A 25107-nucleotide genomic window follows, 5' to 3' on the forward strand; every position below is an offset into this window, starting at 1 on the left:
AAACTGGAAGTGCACGGCATGACACTCCCTATGTGTCAACAAGCAACAGCACGACTAAATACCTAAGAAAAATGTATCTCCAACACAGCTTGTTTGGAGAAAATGTTAATGTTATGTTTAAACTGGAGAGTAATTCTGAAACGTAAACTTGGCGTGGAGTAATGTTTAGTTAAAGGAGCAATTGGTACAGTTGTTGGCTTCCAGACGTATCCAATTGACACCAACATTCAGTTTGTCAACATCCACTTTGACAAACTTTCAGAAGTTAAAAGGATACGACACTCAACAGCACGATTCCTTCTTTTCAAAGGCATGTATGTACGCAGAGAGCAATTCTCTCTGTCTCTTGCATGTGCAGTCACTATTCACAAACCACAAGGTCTAACCCTAGATCCGGCATTAATTGACAATGGATGCACAATCTCTAAAGAATGTATGAGTTATGTTGCACTTTCATTCCATTGTACACTCGAAGAACTAGTTCTAATCAAATCGATATGTACCCTGTTCCTGAAAAAGGTAATGTTTTGAAAAGAAAATGAATGCAAACAGAACTCATAAGAGATCTCCCAACAATACCACCAAAGAAAATAAAAACAATTGCTACTCCATCAAGTAGTACAAACACAAATCTATCTAGCGCAAATGCAAGTGCACATCTCTCAGCAGATATAAAGCGAAATATTTCAAGTGGAGGTGCAGCAAATGGCACAGAGACAGAACTCACTGGTCCATTTACATTTTCCAACACAACTGGTGTAAATTGCTATGCAAATGTAGCAATCAATCTTATGTTCCAATTGCCACCAATTGTTCAAAACATTTACTTGAACGGCTCAGACCAATTGTGTTTACAAATGCTTGTCCTTCATAGAAAGGCCACAAATAATCCTGACAACACTTACAGTGTTTCAAGAATAAGGCAAGAATTGGAGTACTGTGCAGGAATGGTAAAATTCACCATTGTCCAATGTACTTACTGCAAGTACTGGAAACCAAAAACGTACCTTAAAGGAAATCTTACAGATTTCATACACATGGAAAACTACATGCACTCTCTGCAACCATGTTGCACAAGAGCACATGCCTAATGAACAATGTGTGTATGTATCTATACCAAATTGTAAATCCATTCCATTTCATCAGCTGGTGCAAAATGCAAATCATGGAATATTATGCACTGTTTGCAATTCAGACAATCATTCCACCTTACACATAAACTCACGTAGCCAATATGTAATACTAATATAGCTGTAACACCCTCGATCTACCCCTCCCTGCACTTCAACTAAGTCATTTTCGTGCAACAGTGCCCCGATGCCTCTGGGCTGTGTGGCGCTTTACAAATGTAAAAAATAAATAAAATGAATAAAAGATTTTTAAGGTACAATGCAGATGGTACCAAAAACAACTGCAAGCTTACTAGATTCACACACGGGTAAGTATCTCTTGGCAAGAACACCTTCACAACAATAGGCATAATCTACCACACTGGTTCCACAACTACTGCAGGTCACTATACTGCATACATTAAAAAAAGATGTGGTTGGTTTGAATGTAACAACACTTCCATTACTCTAAAACAGAGATTACCAGCAAATCTAACAAACCTAAATTTAGTCACTGACCTGTGAAACTATCAACAGTTAGAGGACTTTAGACATTTTCCGTAAGTACTGCACATAACTAAAATTCACATAAATGTAGTATTTTCTTTTAATGCTATATAGATGTTTTTCTCAATGACCCAATGATTATGCAGACAGAAGCAACAACTGTGCAAAACACACAGTAATGTTGTTTCAACCATAGTACTGGATTTACTAATTATGAGGTCCTACAAAGTTTAGTCACTGACCTGTAGACCTATCAACAGTTAGAATATGCCAACTGGTATCTAACTGCAGCCATAATACTCCAATGCTACTTTTGAATAGCAGAATAGTTAGAATACACCAACAGGTATCAAACTGCCTCAAAATATACCCTTCAGAACTATAAAACTATCAACAGTTAGAATATGCCAACTGGTATCTAACTACATCCATAATACTGCAATGCTGTTTTTGAAATGGAAAACAGTTTCAATAAACCAACAGATATAAATGTAGTATGTTTTTGTTAATCCTGCATAAATGTATTTCACAATGACCCAATGGTTATGCAAACAAACAATTGTGCACAACAAGCAGTAATGTTTTTTAAACATAGTACTTAGAATGTACTGATTATGAGGGTCTACAAAATTTAGTCACTGATCTGTAGAGCTAAAACCAGTAAGAATACACTGACTGGTATCTACCTGCATTCATAGTACTGCAATGCTACTTTTGAATAGCAAAATAGTTAGAATACACCAACAGGAATCACACTGCTTCAAAACATACCCTTCAGAACTGTAAAACTATCAACAGTTAAAATACACCAACTGGTATCTCACTGAAGCCATACTACTCCAATGCTACTTTTGAATAGCAAAATAGTTAGACTACACCAACAGGAATCACACTGCTTCAAAACATACCCTTCAGAACCATGAAACTATCAACAGTTAGAATACACCAACTGGTATCTAACTACATCTATAGTATTGCAATGCTGCTTTTGAAATAGAAAACAGTTTCAATACGCCAACAGATATCTAAGTACTTCAAAAATTCCTTTAAAAAAAAGAGTCTATCAGCACTTTCGAAAAGCAAAACACTTACAATACACCAACAGGCATCTATTTCACTTCATTTCAAATACACCATTATGATTCTTCCTACTGCAAGAATGCGTGTAAAAACAAATACACTTATTTGTGCACCTTAAACATTCCCTTAAGTACTGCACACTTCAAACAAACATACTGTGACACGTAATGTCAAATAAATGTAGTAGGTTTCTTTTAAAATCCTGTATAGATTATTTTTCCCAATGACAATTCGATCAAAAACAGCAACTGTGCTAATGTTGTTACAAACATAATACTTAGAATGTACTGATTATGAGGGTCTAAAAAGTAAATGAATATGTGAGATTGTATGCAATGCAACATTGTAAACTATCCTACCTAACATATTATGCTGTGTATTTTTCACAGAAAAAGAAACAACGATTTCTCCTGAATTACCATGTACAACAAACTCAACCTGTACCCTCAATGGTACAGCAATCATAAGTACCATTTGCACTTCGATTGTATTATGTCACCATGTTACAAATACTATACACTGCCCACACACTATGTATAATTACTTTACACATATTATTATAATGTTTGTTTCCAACGGCATGATTCAATTTCTGTACACATACTATTACAATGGTTGTGGCCAGTAGCCAGTTTCTTGGATGCATGGCTGTATTATGCTGTGGTGGTTGTGGGCAGTGCCTAGATTCTTGGGTGCAAGAGCCACAACCACCACACCACAACTTGGCCTGACCCAATTCAAATGACATCTGCAGAAATTGAAATGGACCATCAACCCTATTTTTCACCGATGCAAATATCACTGTATCATCTAGATACCACTCCCCTACCCTGACCAAGCCATCTTGTAGTCACCAAATAACCCCAAATGTGTTTCTCCGGCTGCCCACTCAAGACGTATTATTACAATGGTTGTGGCCAGTGGCCAGATTCTTGGGTGCATGGCCGTATTGTGCTGTGGTAGTTGTGGCCAGTGCCTAGATACTTGGGTGCATGGCTGTAGTCCATAGCCCCAACCACCACAGCATAGTACGGCCATGCACCCAAGAATTGGGCCACTGGCCACAACCACCACACCACAACTTGCCCTGCCCTACCCAATTCAAATTACATCTGCAGACATTAAAATAGACTGTCTACCCTATTTTTCACCTAATCAAATATTCCCATATCATCCAGATTCCACTCCCTACCCTGACTAAGCCCACTTGCAGCCACCAAATGACCAATAATGTGTTCCCAGACTTTTTCCCAACCATGCTGTCTGCAGTCAGTCGCAGCTGTCCGCAGATCCAACATGGCGGGCGTTTTGGAAAATGTGACGCACCTCACGCTTTTCACCATCCAATCACTGGGAATGCCTGATGTCCTTAGACATCACGTTGACCCCTGGGCCAATCGGAGGTCCGTCAGCAGAGCGCTGAGCGCTAATTTTTGTTCACTTGCTTTTCACCCGTTTTAAAGAAAACTACTGGACAGATGTCCACCAAATTTACAAATGCACGTTTTCGGGACCAAGTGCCACCACTCCTGCCGCAAATTAAGTGAAAATCCGTCCAGCGGTTTGGGCTGTATATGTGAGCAAAATGTTTTTACATTGCGTCTATTGAAAAAATAGACATTTAGGAACCCCCTTACAACTTTCCCCCCCCCTTGATGAAACCTCACCAAACTTGCCATAAAATTTCAGGTGGCCCATACAGTTATTTTGCAAAGTTTGGTAAGGATTCAAAGTTATAAGCTGTCCAAAAAGGGCTCTTCCTATGGGTTGAGCAACTTAACCATAACTACAGGGCCGCTACCGCAGGCCCTGTAATGTATGTATAGAATGTATGTATGTATATATATAACAGGCTGAGGTATGTTTCTGTACTCAGTTGATGCAATATATCTGTGTTAGGTTGCCCTCTGCTGTCCAAATGGCAAAGTGCACCCACTTCAACATCAGCTACCATTTCAACAAACAGAATAAGCACAGTTCTACACGGTCACCTTACCTTCCACTATCACAAACATTCATAAGTTACTTCTTTCCACCCCTACTTCTCTTCACACAGGGCACAACGGTTCCAGTGTCCATGAATAGTTAATAAATGGTTCAACATTTTAGTATCTAAAGAGGGGAACGCTGTAGGATCAATGCCTCTTCACAAGCTAAAACTGAAAGTAGGTGCTGTAATTATGCTACTACACAATCTTATTAAAAGAAGAAAAATGGAGTGTATCCACCCTATTAAAACTGGTGCTCTCAGTTGGCCCAAACAGGGCTGCACATGTAGGTAAAGTTGTAGTTGTGTAGTTTACAAAATCAAGAATTTCAAAATCCCATTACTTCAAATGTTCACAAAAGGAATTGTTTATTCACATTACTCTATATTTCTTTCATTGAATATTGTTGCTTCATATTCGATGAGGCCAGGAAAATGTCATGGCTAACATTTCTTATACATATGCCAAAGCATTTCGGTTAATAACCTTATTCAGGGCTGTACATAATATGTCAATTCAATTATGACCAACATACACTTATTTGTCAAAAGGATCTTCTACTTGCGTGCATAACACACGTAAAGTCGCTGCTCCTTCCTCATCAGAGACGTGGATCTGGAATGAAACGCACCAGCGTGAACTACTATGCAATCTTATGCCATCACGGCTGACAATTACACATCTACAAAGACACATCATTGACGCCTGTGTGATCGATGGAACCAATATACTGTTCTTATTGCACATACCTATCATTCCATCTGATATGTTTAGCCTTTTCAATCACAATTAATAAGTCACAGGGACCTTCTCCCCCTTCCTGGAAGCGATCATTGGTAATTCCAATATTTAAGAAGGGGGACAGAACTGACCCTATGAATTACCGAACAATATTGATCTTTAAGTGATACTAGAATGGTGTATGTTTACAATACAATCAGGACTGCTCCAAGCCCCTCTCATCATTTCTAAACACAGTCTATAACAATCTATAAGCAAGTAACAATTCCCTGAACTAACACAGAAATAAACCATTCTTGATCCAAAATGGCAATCATTTTGCGTCGGGAGCGCGGTGACACCATTGCGTTGCGTCGCGATGCTCCGGATGCATTAGTTATGGCGGCCATTTTGAGAGATGCATCGGACACTCGAATCCGATGCATCTCTGTAAAATAGAGCCGCAATCGAACAAATTGGAAACAACACGAACCGCAGGTAAGCCCCTGAATGCTATTACACTTTAAATTCAATTTAAACAAAAATGGGAGCAATTATTGTTGTTACAACTAAAAGCGGTCCTTCTCTTATACAGACCGCATGGCAGACCGCCAAGTAACAGCCAGACCAGGCGATCCTTAACCGAATGAACACAAATAACATAATACCCATTGGAATATAGTAAACAAGTAAGTGATATTGAAAATGCAAGTAAGTGATATTGAAAATGCAATCTAGTAACTGTTGATTGACATCCAAGGGCTTACGATTATTAAGGCAATTTCTCTTGTTCCCCCCTTTTTTCTCACAGCCCAACAGCTCGATTTACAATAGCGACACTGCCTTATCACAATCCCCTCCTGAAGAACCATGCCTAATGTAAGCATGGGGAAACACGTTTAGAGGGTGCCAAAAGATACTAGAGGGTGCTAGAAGGAACTAGTGCACAAATTTCAAGAAATACAAGCAAATGAAGTACACAATTTTTCTTTATTGAATATAAGAAATGTAATTGAAAAGGTTAATGAAAATGAAGTTAAAATTTTCAAACCAATCACAGCAAAAAATGTGAATGAACATGAAAATGAATTTATAATTTTCAAACAAATCGAAATAAGAAATGTGAATGAAAATGAGCCCGTGATTTTCAAAGAAATTGAAAAAACAAAAATTGAATACATTTCATTAAGAATGGAGTAACTGAAAAGTTTATTTCTTGAATACCATTTACAATTTGGAGCGCATAGTGGAGTTTTTGTGGTGTTTGTATGTTACATGTTATTACTGACATTGGCCAGTCGCAATGTCTTCAGCTCCACATGCAGCAAAGAAAGTAGCCAAGTGAAATACAGACAAAGCTTTGAAAACCAAGGTAGCTCACAATAGTTACTAAATAGACTGAAACTTCATTATATCATTTTGAGCCAAAACAGCAACAAAAGCTGAGCACCAGGAGTGACATATTCAAATTGCAAACAAATAATCAAAATGGAAAAACGTTTTCAACAAACGGAACAAGAGGCGTACCCCCAACCAATACAGGAAGTGAAACATCTCAAATTAAATCCATAAAACATGCATTTGAGAAATTAGAATTATTGTCCAAAAAAGAACTTTCCCACTGGTGGGAAATAAGCACCATGGAAAACTACTTGAAAGTGGGACGAATACCGAGAGGACTAAAATCTGTATCTTCCCAGCATTCGAAGAGGAGTATATAAAGGATCTCAAAGATTGGGAGGAACTTTTGAAAATAACATCAAAAGAAATGATTCATAGAATCATCATGTACACTAAAAAAACTCACACTAAATTGTTGGAGGAGATAGAAGAAATTAAAAAGATAATAGAGACTCTTAACCTGCCTGAAGCCACCTTCAAAAACTATCAAATCATGGACGTGTATCTGAACAACTATGAGAAAGAAATAAAAGCAAAAAAACAACAGGCATTCCTAAGGGACGAATTAGACTATAAATTTAAATGGGTCTACACGTTCCAAAACAAATTCAGAACACACCCCCCAAAAAGACAACATTTCAAAGAAACAGCAGCTCAAACAAAACAACCTCAGGAAACAACCTCAGAATCATCAGAGCCAGACAGTGAAAGCAAAAAATCAGCAGAACCCAGGGAAGAGGAATGCATAACAGGAGAAAATACCACATGCTCTTTTTTAGAGGAATTTCAGAAACACAGGCAAGCAAGGTCTTATCCTCTCTACAAAAGCACACAGCAACTCAGAAACCAACAAATGCAACATGGAGACACAAATGGTGGCCCACAAAGAGGAGAAGGAGGGGTAAGAACAGAACAAACAAAAGACAATCCAAAAGACATGTGGACAAGATCCAAAAATTCAAGCCAGAAGAAACCATAGTTCTCAATCTTTCTGACCCAGAACTCTCAAAGGAATTGCATTCAGCACTCAACAAAGGGTTGTCTTTCAGCCCAACCAACAGATTAGTTTTTTTTCAAAGTAATGTGGAGCTCTACAAATTCAGTAGACTGCTCAAAATAAGAAAACACTTTGCAACCTGTCAGATAAGAAAAAAAGAAGGAACACTGAAACCTCCAATATCGGAACTCACGATACAAGATACAGAACACACAGTAAGCTTACTCAACATTGGAGATATGGAAGAAAGCCATACTATGGAGACACTAATTACAGATTAAGATATAGACACAGGACAAAGAGGACAATCTCACAAAGAAAGAAAGAACTGCAATTTTGGAGCTAAGCAAACATGACAATATCACAATAAAAGAGGCTGATAAAGGAGGCAAAATAGTACTTCTGAATACTCAAGAATACATCAAAAAGGCAGCCAAACACTTAGAGGACTGAACCTGCTATACAAAACTTAAAGACAACCCCTTAACAACCATCATGGCAGAATGGAATCAAATGACCACTGACTGGTATGAGAATGGCCTTCTCTCTGAAGAAGAACTAGATTTCCTGAAGTCCAAACATCCGGTACTTGCCACAATCTATTTTCTACCAAAAATCATAAAAGTTACGTCACCATATCTTCCAGCAGACCAATAATAAATGGCATTGGTGCAGTCACAGAACCCATCTCAGCATACATTGACCGTTTTCTACAACCCCTGGCAGCAAATCCTGCATCATATGTAAAGGACACTAAACATATCATACAACAGTTGGAAAACATCAATTGGGAAGAAAATTATAGACTAGTCACCTTTGATGTCATGGCCTTATACACCAGTATACTACATATGAAAGTCTTGGAAACAACAGAATACTTTCTAAAAGCAAGATCTGTCTCATATCTGGAACAAAACAACATGATACTGGAAATGCTGAACTTCGTTCTACATAACAACATATTTATGTATATAAGCAATGCCAAGGTACCGCCATGGGAGCCAAATTTGCGCCCCCATATGCCAACTTGTACATGGGCAGTTTTGAACTCAAACATGCCTGGCTGCATAAAGCATTTACTGAAGATAACAACATAATCTTCTGGGCAGGTACATAGATGATATTCTGGTAATATGGAATGGAAACCAAACAACTCTTCAAGACTATCATAGATATCTCAACAATAATAAATACAACCTAAAACTTACAATGGAGGAAAGCACTAATCAGATTCACTTCCTGGACCTACAACTTTACATTGAAAACAATAAAATACAAACCACGCTCTATACAAAACCAACCGCAGGAAACAGCATTCTTCATGCCCGCAGCAATCATCCACCGCACACAATCAAGAATAAACCATATGGGGAATTCATCAGGATAACATGCAATTGTACTCAAGATACAGAAATGAACAACCACATGGAGACAGCAACTGCAAAATTTCTTAAAAGAGGATATGACAACAAACAATAGAAAGAAGCACAAGCCAAAGCTAAACAATGCAACCGCATAGATCTCTTGCAGAACAAAGAGACAAAAGATCAAACAGACAAACAAGAAAACAAAATAAGATTTGTGACTACCTACAGTGCGGACAACAAGATCCTAAGGAAAATTCTACAGAAACATTGGAATATACTAACATTGGACAATGATCTCGAGAACTTTGTTGTAGACCACCCTCTCATCACTTATCGAAAAGCCAAAAACTTTAAACAAATCCTATGCCCATCACATTTCACAAAAAAAGGTTTCATCAAAAGGCAAAAGCCAAATCTGGTCGCAAGACAAACTAAAAGGTTTTTTCAAATGTGGACAATGCAATTATTGCAAATTTGCGGAAAAAAGCAAAAAAGAAATAAGCCTGCCCAATGGCAAAACGTACACAATTATGGACTTTATGAACTGCAACACACACTATGTAATCTATGTTGTTACTTGCATATGTGCCAAGATCTACATAGGCAGCACAGTGAGGCCTTTGAAAATCCGAATTTCAGAACATCTGCAAACCATCAAAAACAGAGATATAAGATACCCTCTTGGAAAACATTTTGCACTTGAACACCCCACAACGCACACTGATGGGATACGACTTTTTGGAATCGAACAGGTCAAAACAGGCCAAAGAGGAGGAAATAGGGAGAAAAAACTTTGTCAACAGGAAGCTAAATGGATATGTATCCTTGACTGTTGCAATCATGGCCTGAACACTGATACAGAAATGGGCCATTTCTTGTAGACTAGAAGAAACCAAATAATTGTCATGTACTTTCGAAATCCGATATGAAACAATGTAATGATGCACAAAAGAAATTATCTAGTATTGTGAGAATTATGGAACTGTATTACCGACAGCAACATGCGTTGCCCCTCCGTTCATCAAGAATTTTGCAAACTACTCATTATCAAGTATAACAAGTATTTGTTTAGTGAGGCCCAAAAAGGCAATAATTAACATTGTGACAACATGTTATGTGTAACTAACAGCATTAAGTGGCATCCCTCATCGTCAGATTAACAAATGACCTACTATCTTGTATATAATCTGAATGTCTCCAATACTTACATCACAATACAATCAGGACTGATCCAAGCCCCTCTCATCATTTCTAAACACAGCCTATAACAATCTATAGGCAAGTAACAATTCCCTGAACTAACACAGAAATAAACCATTCTTGATCCAAAATGGCAATCATTTTGCGTCGGGAGCGCGGTGACACCATTGCGTTGCGTCGCAACGCTCCGGATGCATTAGTTATGGCGGCCATTTTGAGAGATGCATCGGACACTCGAATCCGATGCATCTCTGTAAAATACAGCCGCAATCGAACAAATTGGAAACAACACGAACCGCAGGTAAGCCCCTGAATGCTATTACACTTTAAATTCAATTTAAACAAAAATGGGAGCAATTATTGTTGTTACAACTAAAAGCGGTCCTTCTCTTATAGAGACCGCATGGCAGACCGCCAAGTAACAGCCAGACCAGGCGATCCTTAACCGAATGAACACAAATAACATAATACCCATTGGAATATAGTAAACAAGTAAGCGATATTGAAAATGCAATCTAGTAACTGTTAATTGACATCCAAGAGTTTACAATTATAAAGGCAATTTCTCTTGTCCCCCCCTTTTTTCTCACAGCCCAACAGCTCGATTTACAATAGAGACAGCGCCTTATCCCAATCCCCTCCTGAAGAACCATGCCTAATGTAAGCATGGGGAAACACGTGTAGAGGGTGCCAGAAGGTACTAGAGGGTGCTAAAAGGAACTAGTGCACAAATTTCAAGAAATACAAGAAAATGAAGTCACAATATTTATTTATTGAATATAAGAAATGTTATTGAAAAGGTTAATGAAAATGAATTTAAAATGTTCAAACCAATCACAGCAAAAAATGTGAATGAACATGAAAATGAATTTATAATTTTCAAACAAATCGAAATAAGAAATGTGAATGAAAATGAGCCTGTGATTTTCAAAGAAATCGAAAAAACAAAAATTGAATAAATTTCATTAAGAATGGAGTAACTCTGAAAAGTTTATTTCTTGAATACCATTTACTATTTGGAGCGCATAGTAGAGTCTTTGTGGTGTTTGTATGTTACGTGGAAACTGAAAACGTGCAACTAAAATTACACCTATTAATGTTGCTTAAGCATGGAAAATTATTACATTCAACTATGCTGCTGTTAAAGAACATGTGTAGTGAAAGTGGTTTAATTTACTGATTTCTGTGTTATCCCTTCTGAATGAGAATATTTCTTATACAGTTTCCTCTATATTAAGACAGTTTCCTCTATATTAAGAATGACTACACCCTGACTAGAATTTCCAGGTAATTTTTCCTCAAAAATTTCCACATTTTATGAGCCAGTTTGGCAAAGCAATGGCATTTCTTTTGGTCCTTATAGTTCCCCTCATGGGACTTTTTTAGCTTCATTCTGTGAAACCCAGTTACAGATACTAGGCAATACTATAAAACAAAAGTTCAGGATTTCAGACTGGAATTTGAAAATGTGTAACTAAAATAACACCTATTACTGATGCTAAAGTATGGAAAATTATTACATTCAAATATGCTGCTGTTAAATAACATATGTAGAGAAAGTGGAGTAATTTACTAATTTCTGTGTTTATTAAGTACATTTCTTCTGAAAGCCACATAATTTACTTTCTATTCATTTATATTTGGTATGAGACTATGTTATATTACATGAAACAGCACAGAGTGTAAAGTGATTGTTTGGGCACATTTACTGTTTGCTTATCTAATTAATCCTAGTTTCATGTTAATTTTTCCAGTACTTACATTATTTTCTAAAACAGGTTATACGTACATTCTTAATGATTTTTATCTATATATTTACATTGATATTTGTATTTGCTTTCTGAATAGTATTTGTTGTTCTCAACTGATAAAGTACTTATAATTGTAACTAGTCTAAGCACAATTAAGATTTATTTGTAAATGTTTGTATAATTTGGATATTTACATTTTTTAAGTCATGGCTGAGTTGGTTAGAATGTTGTCTCTTTTCAGCTCACTCTCAATTTTTTTGATCTAAAGTTTTATGATTTGGGTTTTGTCCCACCATTCCTTCTCTATTTTTATTTTGACCATCACCCTAGTCATTGCTTCGTTTCCTGTATGTCATACAATGCAAAATATGTTATAAATGTGTAAACTTATATTACGTTTGTGCAGTAATTTCTTCAATAAAGATTTGAACAAAAAAATATTTTGATGTGTTGCTATTCATGTAGACCTAATTCTGTTTGCCTCAACACTATAATTCAACATTAAATCTTGTTAACAATGTCAACATTTCCAGACAGTACAAGTCATACCTTAGGAATAAGGAATCCCCGGAGTTTGGTATCTTTTATTGTGCAGCGTGGGACACCTCCTGGGATGATATCACTGAAGCGCTGGATCTCGTGGATCACGGCATCGGTGTATGACATTTTGCTCCGGTCTTCGATTCTAGGACTGCGCTCTCGTCCAATTATACGGTCAATTTCCTCGTGGACTTTTTCTGAAAAGAGTAGTAGTTTTGAGAAACACAGTCCTTTTTTGTTGCTTCAAGCTGCAAACTTATTCTTGGTCCTACTTCCTTATTCACACAATTTTCAAGAGCAATTGTTTCCAAATACTGATTATTCATATAGCGCCTGTTACAAACTTTCTCAAATTATAGTATTTGTTTTCCAACAAAAGGGGAGTGTCCTTTTATTAACCCTGGAGAAGCAAGGTTTGAGTAAATCCGGCCGGAATTCAAACTTATGGCCTGAAGTATTCTGGTGGATGCTAAGCCCACTGTACTACCTTACCCGATAAATAATTTTACATTTCAGACTCCACCAACATAAAACCTTTGTAATTTTAATTTCAAAATGCCAAACATTCCCTCTTTTTAGCTAGTCAGCTTTCAGCAAGCATTGGCAAAAATAGGCTTTTTATAATGGTGCTGTACACTGGTGCTCACCTTACCACCATATAGATAGATTATACTATTGCTTGCCATGAAATGGTCCCAGCACTGGCATCATTTGACTGGTGTTGCTATAATATGCCAGGTATTGCCATCATATTCTCTGCTGCTAGCATTATTGTGCTTCACAACATGAGCTTTGTGCTGTAAAAGGACTGCATCGCCGTTATGTGCATGGTAGGCCTAATTTACTCTCATGTATGGATATTTAAAATCTAAACAACTGTTAAAAATGTAAAGTTAGCCGCGAGACAAGTATCACTAAAGCTGGCTCCACATTCCATCAGCTCCAGTCTTGGCGGGAGATATTCTGGGGCTTGGGGCAATCATGTAAAGCGTGCTGAGAGACCGGGTAAATTGTGTGGGGTGGGGGTGATAGAACTGAAGATATGAGCATTGGCATTGATACGTAAATGTCAATAGGGTGAAGGTATGTGTAGGCAGATAACTTCATTGTGCGAGGTAGACTGTTTAAGGTGGTAAAAGATGGAGAGGCGAATCCATTATGTGTGGGGTAGGTTAGGGAATTGGAAATAAGGAGTACCCTGGTCATGGAGAGTTTAATGCCAGACTGAACAGTATTAGTACCAGTCTGCTACTGTTCTGGAGTGGCAAATTGCCATACTCTTCTCCATCAGGATGCAAAGCGTTCTTGTTTCCGTTTCATTGGAAAGTCAAGAGGGACTCCTCTGGCTGGCTTGGATCCACTGTGTATTTTGTGTGGATATGTGACATGTTGGCAAGAGTGCCCAGATAAGGACACCTTTCTCTCCTGGTTTGAGGGGTTGTTCTTTTGGTCATTCTTTCAAAATGGTGAGGGTTTCGGTAAATGTACTTAGTTTCATTAGGATGCATCCGATTGTTTAAATTGTGCCATTTTCCTATCGCCTTTGTTAAGGCCCTCGCTTCGCTCGGACCTATAACTATAGGCCCCGGGGCATTACTTGACTCGGTAATGCCCCTGCCGCTTGGGGTATACTGCTTAAGTATATGCATTGTCTCCTTGGAAGCCACAGAGGGGGATTTGACTTGTATCCTACATTTAATGCGGAGACACAGAAGTGTTTGAAAGGCAACAGAGATTGAATCACGTTTTGGGAGTCTCAGAAGTCAGCTGCCAAATTTTTTCTTAGTCTATTTAGTATATATGCAGTGAGCCCCAGGTAGAGACTGTTGGAATAGTTTACTCTTCAAATGGCTAGGGCGATGACTGCCCTGATTCTAGGTGGGAAGAATAGGTATCATGTCTTGTACCATGTAGTTCAGAGTTGAAAGAAACCTCTTCTTATAATTGCATTTACCTCATACTCGAGGAGTCACTCCATCATGAGTCCAAGGTTGCATTGCAGTCACATGTGAACTATTTCCAGCCCTTTAGGAAAGAGATTAGCATGTGGTTGGTGGATGTGGTGCTACGAATAATTTGGTTTTTGGTTGTGTTGAGTTTCTGTCTGTTGTCATTGATGGCTCGTCATGCATGAGGCAGGTGCTCAGATCCAGTTTATTTGATACCTCGTCTGCCAGTTTATGGATGAATTTGTGCATTTGAGGTAGTTGTAAGATAGGAGGCCTCAGTTATTAATGAGTTCTCAAAGGGTGGCAAGGCTGCATCCTTGGGGTACTTCAAAGATGAGGATGTGGAAGTGAGAGCTGAAAGGGGTCACTTGTGTGGTTTCGGTCTATCCATGACAGATGGTGTAATGCAGTGTATTACTTTTAATGGTTCTTTTAAAGTAGGATTTTGTGAAATATTTGCATCAGCACCGTTTTTTGGCGTATCGTATCCCAGATAGAGGAGAGTGTGCGGGCTCAGAATCCCTCATCAGTTAGAATCCACTTGGTGACTCACAAAGGAGGTTGTTGTTTTCCAAGAGTTCCAAGGTTGTTGACAGATGAACTTTGAGGGTCAGCGCACCAAAGGATCGGTAAGACATTGAGATGTTAGTAATGGCTATCATATTTTAGCACAGGCATAACAAAAGCTATTTTAAGGCATGCAGAAAAGAGCCCTTACTTTATGGATGAATTTAGGACGGATTGGAATATGGGGCTGAGTAGGGCCGCTGGGTTATAGCTTTGTAGATTCTGGGGTGGCAGGGGTCTTCGGTGAAACAGCTGGATTCCTGCTATTGACTGCAGTAAGGAAGTCCTGTATTGCCTTAGGGTGGAAAGTGGAGTCCAGAATTGGGATTGTTGTTTTTTGGGCCTATGTTGTGGGGGGTGAGAAACTTCCTTAAAAAAAAATGTGTGTTATCTTGTTACTTACTGTAAATCAGGTTAGTGCGACAAGAGTGAGAAAACATTTATGGACGACTTGATCAAATAATCCTTTGAGAGGGACATTCATGAAATTGCCACCCACGCAGTTAGCAATAATTGACAATGCATGAATGTGGAGGAGGAGGACTGAATGCCATCTTCCCCTCCCTACAATATATAGTGAACTTTGGTGCATGGGGAAAGGTAAAGCACCTTCTAGAAACTAAAACAAAAATAGATGTCTGCTCACAGCCAACATCTCAGACTGAACTCCCATAATCAGTCTTCCTTTACAAACATCTCCGTTGGAGACAGTGGTTCAACTAAACAATATTGGAAGGGACAATGTTCGTGGTGTCTGGCAACTTCACACACAACTTGAGTGTTTGTGAGTTGGGTGATACAGAGACAGGACATGGCCACTTGAAATGCACCCTCTTAAAATCGTTTTGATATATTTTGCATAATTCAGATTGGAAGTTTTAAAAGGCATGCAATGGTATCGCTGCCCCCAGAAACATAACACTGAAAGTATATGCTCACGTTCTACTTCCGGGTACTTTGACAGAATCAGAAATCCATATCGCAAGGTGGTGCTGACTGTTTCTGTTCCTGCAAAGAATAAATTCAGTGTAGACGCTACCATGTTCTCATTCCCAAATTCCGAGTCAGCATTAGTGGCTTCCTGAAAAGAAAGAAGCACGTACACCGATGTTAATACCCATGTATAGTTGTCTATAAACAAACATGGCAGTGGGAACACACACCTCTTTTAAAAAGTTAAAGCTATGACCTCCAAAGAGGCGAAGTCACTCAGAACAAATTATGTGCTTACTTTATACAGTCTATTTCACTCAAAATGAAACCTTACCTCTGTGTGTACCATTACTTCACAAGATACATTTCTGCCATAGGGAGCTACCCAATATTCAACGTCAGTGTTGTGAAGTAGTGGTGTAGTGCGAGTTAAGGTTTAGTTGACATTATTAGGGAAATGCTTAATGTGTGTTCATTTTGTAATAATGCTGTCCCTAACAACAGTAGATTTATAAGTAGTAACCTTAACTATTAACCCGTTTTTCCCCCAATGATTGCCACTATTTCCTGTGTGTGGCTATGTTGCTGAATTGTATTATGTGAATGTTATTTTAGGCATGGTATTACAAGCACATTGCTGGTCATGGCGTGGGCTTGTATGGAATTGTATTACGTTTGTTATGCTAAACGTATCATTCGAAGCACATTGTTGTTGGTCATGGTGTGGGTTTATATACAGTGCACGCTCTGTATTGCTATCGGGCTGCATGTTGTTGCCTACACGTTACTCTGATGGTGTTTATGATAGTTCATGGTGTGAGTTGCTATGTGCATCCGCTACATGGGAAATCGTATTGTACAACAACATTCTTATTGCTTGGGCCTTTTCTAGGGGCGGGCAACTGCCCCGTGGGGGTGGGGGGGGGGCAGATAGGGGAGCGGCGCAGCAGGATCGCCCTGTTAAATCTGCCACCTGCGAGGGAAGCAAGACTTTCATTAACAGGCATCAACAAAATGCAGACATAGGCAGGGGACAATATACTGCCCTGCTCAAATCCATCTAACGACCATGATGCAGTCAATGGCTTATTACATTGCTCAATTTTTTTTTAAAGAAGTCTCTCACCTCCCAGAATAGCATCTCTTTGTGAAACGAAACATTCTTAAACAGCCCCACAACCCAGAAAGCCGGTAATTTTTCCATATCACTGGCAGGCCAGAATGGAGGGTTGAGGGTTTATGGTGGATTAAAATTGCTGGTTTAATGATAAGGGCCAGAGACAGTTGCAGGAGTAGGAAGTTGTGGGGACAGGAGTGGAAGACTGACGTAACTGGACAAAGGAAGGCTTAATATATGAGGAGTGGCAAGTTGTGGCAAATGTTGTGGACATCCACGTTAATTCAACATTAACAATCATTACACGTAAGGCGGTAGCCATGGCGCTATTAGCGCCATGGCTACCAGTTTACCGTTGCCGGAGTCCGGGTTCCCGGTATAGGGACTTACCGGCATATCCTGCACTTTGCGGGACCGGTAAGTCCCCAATCCGGGAACCATTCCCCATTCCCATTTGAGCCCCCATAGGGCTCAATGGGAATGGGGATGGAGCTAATAACGGTACTGCAAATTGTGGTACCGTTATTAGCTCTGGGGTCCCTTAGCAGGTCCCGTCATTAGGGACCCGCTGAGGGACCTGGTAGTAGGGCGGCAGGGAATTACCTGCATCGGTCCCTTACCAGTGCGGTAATCCCCTTCCGCCTTCCGTGTAATGAGGCCCTTTGTCCGTGTTCATTGAGATAAAGTATAAAATGCAGAAAAAACAATTCTTTTTTTTTTAACCTTTTGACATATGTATGACTCCAAGTATTTTTCCCTTCCCATTTTCTACCTCTTTTTTCCTTACCCCCAAAACAGTCCTTTCAGGACCAGCTTTTCAGTTCTAAAAATAGACAATAAAAACACATACTGGATATATGGATCAAATACCTTTAATTTATCCTTTCAATACAGTGTGTGTAAAAAATCAAATTTCCTTATGTATTTCATTACAGCCACGGTTATCCCCTGTGGAAGCTCAAAGTAAAACTGCACAGTCTTTGCCACATTTAGTCCTGCATGCATCTTTGGTAGTTGCATCTACAAAACTGTTTAAAAAAAACATATGTAGATATATATGTGGGCAGTAGTCTTGTAAAAATTGAATTTAGGATACATTGAGTGCAGTCTTTGTACACAGTTATTACTGTACTCGTTTTCATTTGCCCAATTGTCTGTATTATAAATGCGAATTATGACCATGTTAATTCAAGGAAAAAACTTTATTGGATTTTAAGGTGACCAATACATTGTAGCAAACCCTTTGAAATTCAAGGATACAACTTTAGATGCAGGAACGTTAAAGTGAGAGCTTAACGCAACGAAACCCCTGAAATTCAGCTAAAGCCACCTTAACTTTGCCACCCCTGTTGCACAGCCTATGACCACAATGATGACATCAAAGAATACATAACTGATGACATCACTTACGACATGTTGTATGAGAACACTGATGAGATTACAAATCAGATCACTGATGCCACCACTGGTGACAACACTAATTACATTGTAGATTACATCGATAACGGAATTAGACATAACACCATTTATAAATTAGCTCAGGAAAAGTTTGATTACCTTAATAACAGTTTAGGCAGGGAACTTGGTCATGACAACGGCCGGGGTCACTGGCCAGCACTAAAGGTCATAGCTAGTGGTCGGTTAGTGTTAAAGAATACCAATGTGCATTGTTAAACGCCATGCCTATTAGTCCATTACTGTTTTAACTTTAAAATATACAGTGGGCAACGTTGAAAGCTGTAGTAAGTGGCCATGACTAAAAGCCATAGCTACGGACGATTAATATGTTAGAACATAGGGTTGGCAGAGCTAAAGGCCATGGCCACTGGCTAGTAATGTGTTGAAGACCACATCTAGTGGCTGGCTAGTGTAAATAATATAGAGTGGGCACGGACAACGGACATAGACAGTGACTGGTTAGTGTTGTATATTACACAGTGGGAATGGCCAAAGGCCATTGCTTATTGCATTTTATTATTTTAAAATATACAGTTGACATGGCCAAAAGATGTGCAAACTGCTCAAGCTCAAAGGCCATGGCTAGTGGCCCATTAATATGCTAGAATATATAGCAGTTGTTTTCTCTGCTGGTCTCATTTTGTAGCCGGATTCGGATACAATCATATCCGAATCCAGCTACAAAATGAGACCAGCAGAGAAAATCGCATTCCCAAGCAAACTAAAGAAAATACAACTAAATCATACACATAGAATGAGAGTAGAAACCGCACGAAGAAAGAGCATACTCCAAGGAAGCCAACTGCTTGAGATTAATAAACAAATAATCTGGCAAACAAAGATTGAAAAACAAGGGACATAAATTATCAAGAAACCAATATTAATATTATACAATTGATTCAAAATTGACATTACAATTGACTCAAAATTGGTATTAAATCCCTCCTGATGAACCATCCAAAAAAAGATGGGGAAACACGTGTAGAGGGTATGAAACAAAAAGCAATGACAACAACTTGCTAAAACCTGGTATGGAGAAAAACAACTGCTTACTTTGAGGGTGTGAAACAAATAGAAATGACAACAAATTGCTAAAACCTGGTATGGAGAAAAACAAATGTTTAATTTGGTGAAGAAAATCCTGTCAATGAAAATGAATTGCATGATTCAATCACAAATATAATTAATTTGGAGCGCATTAGTGGAGTACTCATGTTATTTCTTTCTAACAAGTTAACTTTGACACTGGTCAGTCGCAGTGTCTCAAGTTCCAGGTGCAGCAAACAAACAATCAGACCATAACAACTTAATACATTTGAAGAATAGGAAGCTCGCCACAGTTGCTACAGACTGAAATTTTCAAATAATTACTTTTTATGTAACAGTCCACTTTGTTACAGTGGTTCTTTCTGCATAACAGTTTTATCCACTACATCGACTTGTTTAAACTGGTGATCAGACAGCTTTAAACATGTAGGGCCTCATTACGAGAACGGCGGCTGCCACCGTTCCGGGCTCCATTACCGTGTTCCTGCAATGGGGACTTACCGGGTTACTCCGAGATTGGAGGACCTGGTAAGTCCACCATACAGGAACCCTTCTCCATTCCCATTTGAGCCCCCATAGGGCTCAATGGGAATGGGGAGGGAGGTAATAACGGGCATATTACATCTGGCCCATTATAGCCTCCCTCTTCACCTCGTGGGACCCGGAAAGCACGCTTGTAATCGGCGCTCCGGATTAAAGGGGGTTGGTGCTGTACCGGCCCCCTTCAATCCGGGAGCGCCAGGGTCGTAATGAGGCCCGTAGAGTTCTGTACAACAGGATTTATTCAAAAACACAAACATGCTAAAGGCTTGCAATGGATCTGTAAAGGAAATGTGGGATAAAAAAGGAAATCAAAGAATAGCAATTCTAGCTTGGACAGTCTTTCCCTTACATCATTGTGCTCTGACTCCTGACAGTCTTTCCATGGGGTTATTAAGAGCCCTCTTTGATTGAATGTGGCTTTATCATCACCTTGATCGGAATATTGAGCTTCCTCCAGACTTTGATTGGTGCCTTCCTTCTCAGATACACAGGTTCTGTGGAAGCAATGCCAGAACTACTTAGGAGTGTACCACAATGCCTGTAGCAGACGTCCAGAGACTGTGTAAACACTGAACTTGTAGATAACTTCATAGAAAAGGGAAGGTGCTGATTCAGCGCTGTCAAGGGGGCATACCTACCAGCTGCAGGAATGTTGGGAGCAGGACAAGGCATCCCTAGATTTGACAGGAGATCATTGACAGCTGCAATAAAAGTGTCTAAGGCACACACGTAGCTCAAGAAGTCTGTGGACAAAATCGAGGTAGGGTGCTCAAAGTGGGAAATGAGGAGGCTTCGGGAGTATGGGGAAGGAGCCCGACATAAATATGGTAACATAATACGAGGGGAACCACCTGGCTGCCATTATGAGATGAGAACCATAGGTAAGTAAATAATTTGGGTTTAACACAGACAGGTCCTGAATGATGGGCAAACAGAAAATTGAATAAGCACCCTGAGGCAATGGGCCGCTGGAAGAATGATGTCAGCTAACTGTTCCCAGGAGGCAGTAGTAGCATGAAACAGGAACCAGCAGATACATACAAGGTCAGCGAGCCAGGCTTTCGGGTGCTCACTGGGACCAGAGAGAATTAAACTCGTTCGGGGAGGCACAGCCACAGTATGGTCAGTAGTTTCAAATTGCCCCTCAGCAGGTGGGCCTGGGAAGAAGTATGTGGGACGAGGGGATGATACAGGAAGGAGCAAATCAGAAGGTGAGTTTTGGTGTCCCTGTAAGGCAACAAGTATATTGTGTTCATGCTGATGTCCGCGAGGCACCTCATTGGTCGGATGACATGTGAATGTCTCCCTTCCCACAGGCTCAGGATGTCTTGTGTTTTTCTATGTGTGCTGACCAGTGGCAGAATATTAAAGTCCTGCAGGACAGCACGATTTCACATTACAAATAAAAAGTAATTCTTGCAACGGAGTGGGAAGGGATGTGGCGAAAGGAGGTGGTGATGAACAGAGGCATCAAGATGGTTTGCTCCAATCATCTTTGATTAACATATGTCCAGCTATAGGGGACTGCTGTAGTCCAGCCAATCAGCTTAGTAGGATGTGTAATTTGGCAACATTAATTGCAACTGTTTGTGACTATGCAAATACACATTTTAACCATATAAAATATGTGACCGCAGTAAGTGGTGTTGTCAACTCCTATCAACCAGTTCTGTTCCCCTGCATTGTTTGAATTGTGCATGCTCAGCTGAGCTGTAATAAACAGCGTTGCTTCTTGCCTGGTGTATGCTCCTTTTCGGATTACTTCAGGTATCTTATTGACTACATGCTTGTGGAGGACCACTGATACATATGGGAGCCCCCAGTGAGATCCTCGGTTCCCTCTGCCAACTGAGGGTATTCCGGTCACCCTCCCAGAGGGCACGGGTCTGGCAACCACAGACCAGTTGTGTGCACACCAAAGATGAGGTCCTGCAGATGACGAATTCACAAAGGTCTGTCTAGTCCCGAGCGCCGCCCTTGCTCAGGAGGAGGAGCCAGCCAGCAAGGAAGGCTTGGTGCTGAGAGGGCTTGAGGATCTCTAGGAAATGTGTGTGTTCCCATGCATGAAACGCTGCGTCGTGGTTACATGCCCACAAGGGGGGAGAGAATCTCTTTTTATGGTGTTTAGAACACATCCTCAAGGAGGGAGGAAGATCAGCTGCAGTAGTCGTAGATTGTAGTACAATCCACCCCAGAGGGATTGGATGCGTGGCGAACACATCTGCATTAAAGCCGAAAAGGTGCGTAGAAAGTGGCCGTCCCCATTAGATGGGAGTTGCGCATAATGCGGGTCATTGTATAGTTGTGTCATGGGGGAGGAAGGTGTTGCTTTCATTTATTTGTTGAAGTGTTGAATGAAGTGTGCTATAGAATAGTACATGTTGGAGTGTTGTGGTGATCAATTATCAGTGATTAGTGTCTTTTCGTTTTCGTGCCTTCGACCAAGGTGGAAGGGTCAGCGGCTATGGTACCGGGCGTACAATGTTGTGCTTGGCAAAGTAGCGGCAGACAGTAGCCTGGAGGAAGGGAATGGTCTGGTGTACATTTACAATAACTGAGGTAAAGGTGGAACGGTGGAGAGGGCTTGTGGTAAACCAACACAGAGTGGACAGGCTGATGGAGAGGGTTGGTGTGCATGGTGGGTGTGCATGGGCAGGCCTGCGGAGAGGGACAGAGATTGTGAGTAGGGTGTAAGGAGAAGTGAAGTATGCGTGTCTGAGAGGTGAATGAGAGTGGGGGCGTGAACGGGGAAAAATAGAGGAAAGGGGACAAGGGGGAATAGAGAAAAGGAGACACAACAGGGGGAAGAGGCGAGTGGTTTGGATAATGGCTTTTCAGGATAGTCCCCTCGATCACATGTGTGAAAAGTTGACATAATATCACGATAAAATAAAATAGAATTTTCAATGGGTTCAGGACACTGCAGGACAGTATTTCCATGCATGGCCAAGGGAGGGAACGTTTGATAGTAAGCTCATATCTTCTCATACCTATTAACGAAGTACGTGGCAGACTCGCTTAAACAGGCAGACTCCATGATTGAGGGCTCAGAGTCTGCTGTCGGAGGTGGCCTTTCTAGATGGTGCGGCCTGGCGCAGCCCTGCTCCATTGCAGGGTCTGTTTCTCTAATCTCGCTGTGGAGGAGCGAGCTCAGTGAGGCCATTGGAAGCTGCTGCAAAGAACGCTGTGCAGCGTTACCCCCTCCTGAAACCCCTAGTCATCAGCCTCTTACCGCAACTGCTTTTTGACGGTGGACTGTTGCGTTTATGCGAGGGATCGCATGGTAGCACCCTCTGCCAGCACTGGCCCAGTGCTTTGTTGGGCCACGGGCTTTCACACGTGGGTAAGTGCCTTTGCAGTTTTTTCTCTATATATTGTATCTGTTTCTGTGCCCCAGATCACGTGGAAATGTATCCTTAAGTGCTATGCCGGCTACAAGATTGCAAGCCATGCTTAGTATGGATAAGAATTTAGACTGATCCTGAAAAGCAGGGCTGGCCTCCACCCCAGTGCCTCCTAGCCATCACACCAATGTGGTGGGCAGAGGGGGTCTCTCTCTCTCTACTTTAATCCCCCCCCAGTGCCCCAGGGGTTGGAAGACGCCTCTCGGAAGTACTAGCTTTAAGCGCAAAAAGAAGACAAAAGCACAAAAGCTCCAGAAGGAGCAGCTCCTATTCTCAAAAACGTTTACTTATTAATAAAAACCTCAGCAGCGAATCTAAGATCGCTGTTAGCGTTGCATGTTCCCCATTATCTACACCTATGAACACACAGTTTAATGCACCTGTGTCCTCTGATGATTTGGGACTGGTAAAAGGGAGGTTAGCAGAGTACGAGGTATTTGACATACCAGGAAGCTATGCACTGCACCGATGCATGTCCAGACTGCGTTAACCCAGCAAATATCAAAAGGGCAACACCTGGGTGAGACAATAGTGGAAAGCCCCAATAGGGGGTTGCTTGCTCCCAAAGCACTTGAAAAATGTCTGGCTGTGAAAGACCATTTTCTATGAGACCTTATGGCATGTTCTAGTCTCGAGGATCTTCTATCCTGGGTGGGCTCTGTTGGTTCTAAGTCTTATCTGCCCACTTTGCCTAATTTGCAGAAGCCTGCTTAAACATCATGTAAAAGAACAGATACTTCCTCTCAAACTAACTCAGTTCAAAAAATGTCTCATCAGGGAACTTAAACAGACCCCACTGAGTCCCTCCCCATGGGTTCGCCTTTGCAGGCAAAAGTAGCTGTCTCTGTCCCTTCCTGTGAGGTGGAAGCCTCAATGAAAAGTATCTAGCCTCCGCCCATGTTTGTAGCTCCACCTACCCATCATAAAGATTTGCGACTTAAGTAATCAACGATGGCGACAATCATGGACCCTACCTTAAGGAACTTTGTTCTGGACTCAAGAAATGTCATTATCACTAATGTGGATAAACTCAGACAGTCTGAATCTAGAGCGGCACTCAAGAATAAAATCTTAGTCTGGTTTAACCTAAATGTGGGAGGCAACTGCATGAGAACTGAGGACTTAAGGGTCCTCCACAGGTTAAATATCAATAACTGGTGCAGTTCCGAGAACACTGACTGTACAGTGGTGGGATGGGGCTCTAGTAGCCTACCTCAGTTCCTGAATAGCATTACTAATTTGAGTCTTTTCCCGTCACTTGCCAAACTAAAAATTGTCCTGAACTGATCGAATGTTCATATTCTATTTGTATGATGTTTTTTAAACAACTGTTTTTGTCTTGAGCCTTGTGTTTTGACTATGGGCCTCATCATGACTTTGGCGATAACCCTTAAATCCGGCAGTTGCGCTATTACCGCCGGATTTAAGG

General features: G+C 40.4%; 1 protein-coding gene across 1 annotated transcript in view; it reads right to left on the reverse strand.

Moving 5' to 3' along the window:
* The window catches only part of LOC138566772 (cytochrome P450 2G1-like), a 747200-nt gene that overhangs the window by 238622 nt on the left and 483471 nt on the right, over window positions 1-25107 (reverse strand). The window contains exons 6-7 of the mRNA XM_069644419.1: window positions 16116-16257; window positions 12670-12857 (exon numbers count right to left, since the gene is read on the reverse strand). Of these exons, the coding sequence (XP_069500520.1) occupies window positions 12670-12857; window positions 16116-16257 (330 nt within the window). The remainder of the gene's footprint in view (window positions 1-12669; window positions 12858-16115; window positions 16258-25107) is intronic.

The sequence above is a fragment of the Ambystoma mexicanum genome, chromosome 2p (genome assembly GCF_040938575.1).
Source record: "Ambystoma mexicanum isolate Mex_15411 chromosome 2p, UKY_AmexF1_1, whole genome shotgun sequence".
NCBI lineage: Eukaryota > Metazoa > Chordata > Amphibia > Caudata > Ambystomatidae > Ambystoma > Ambystoma mexicanum.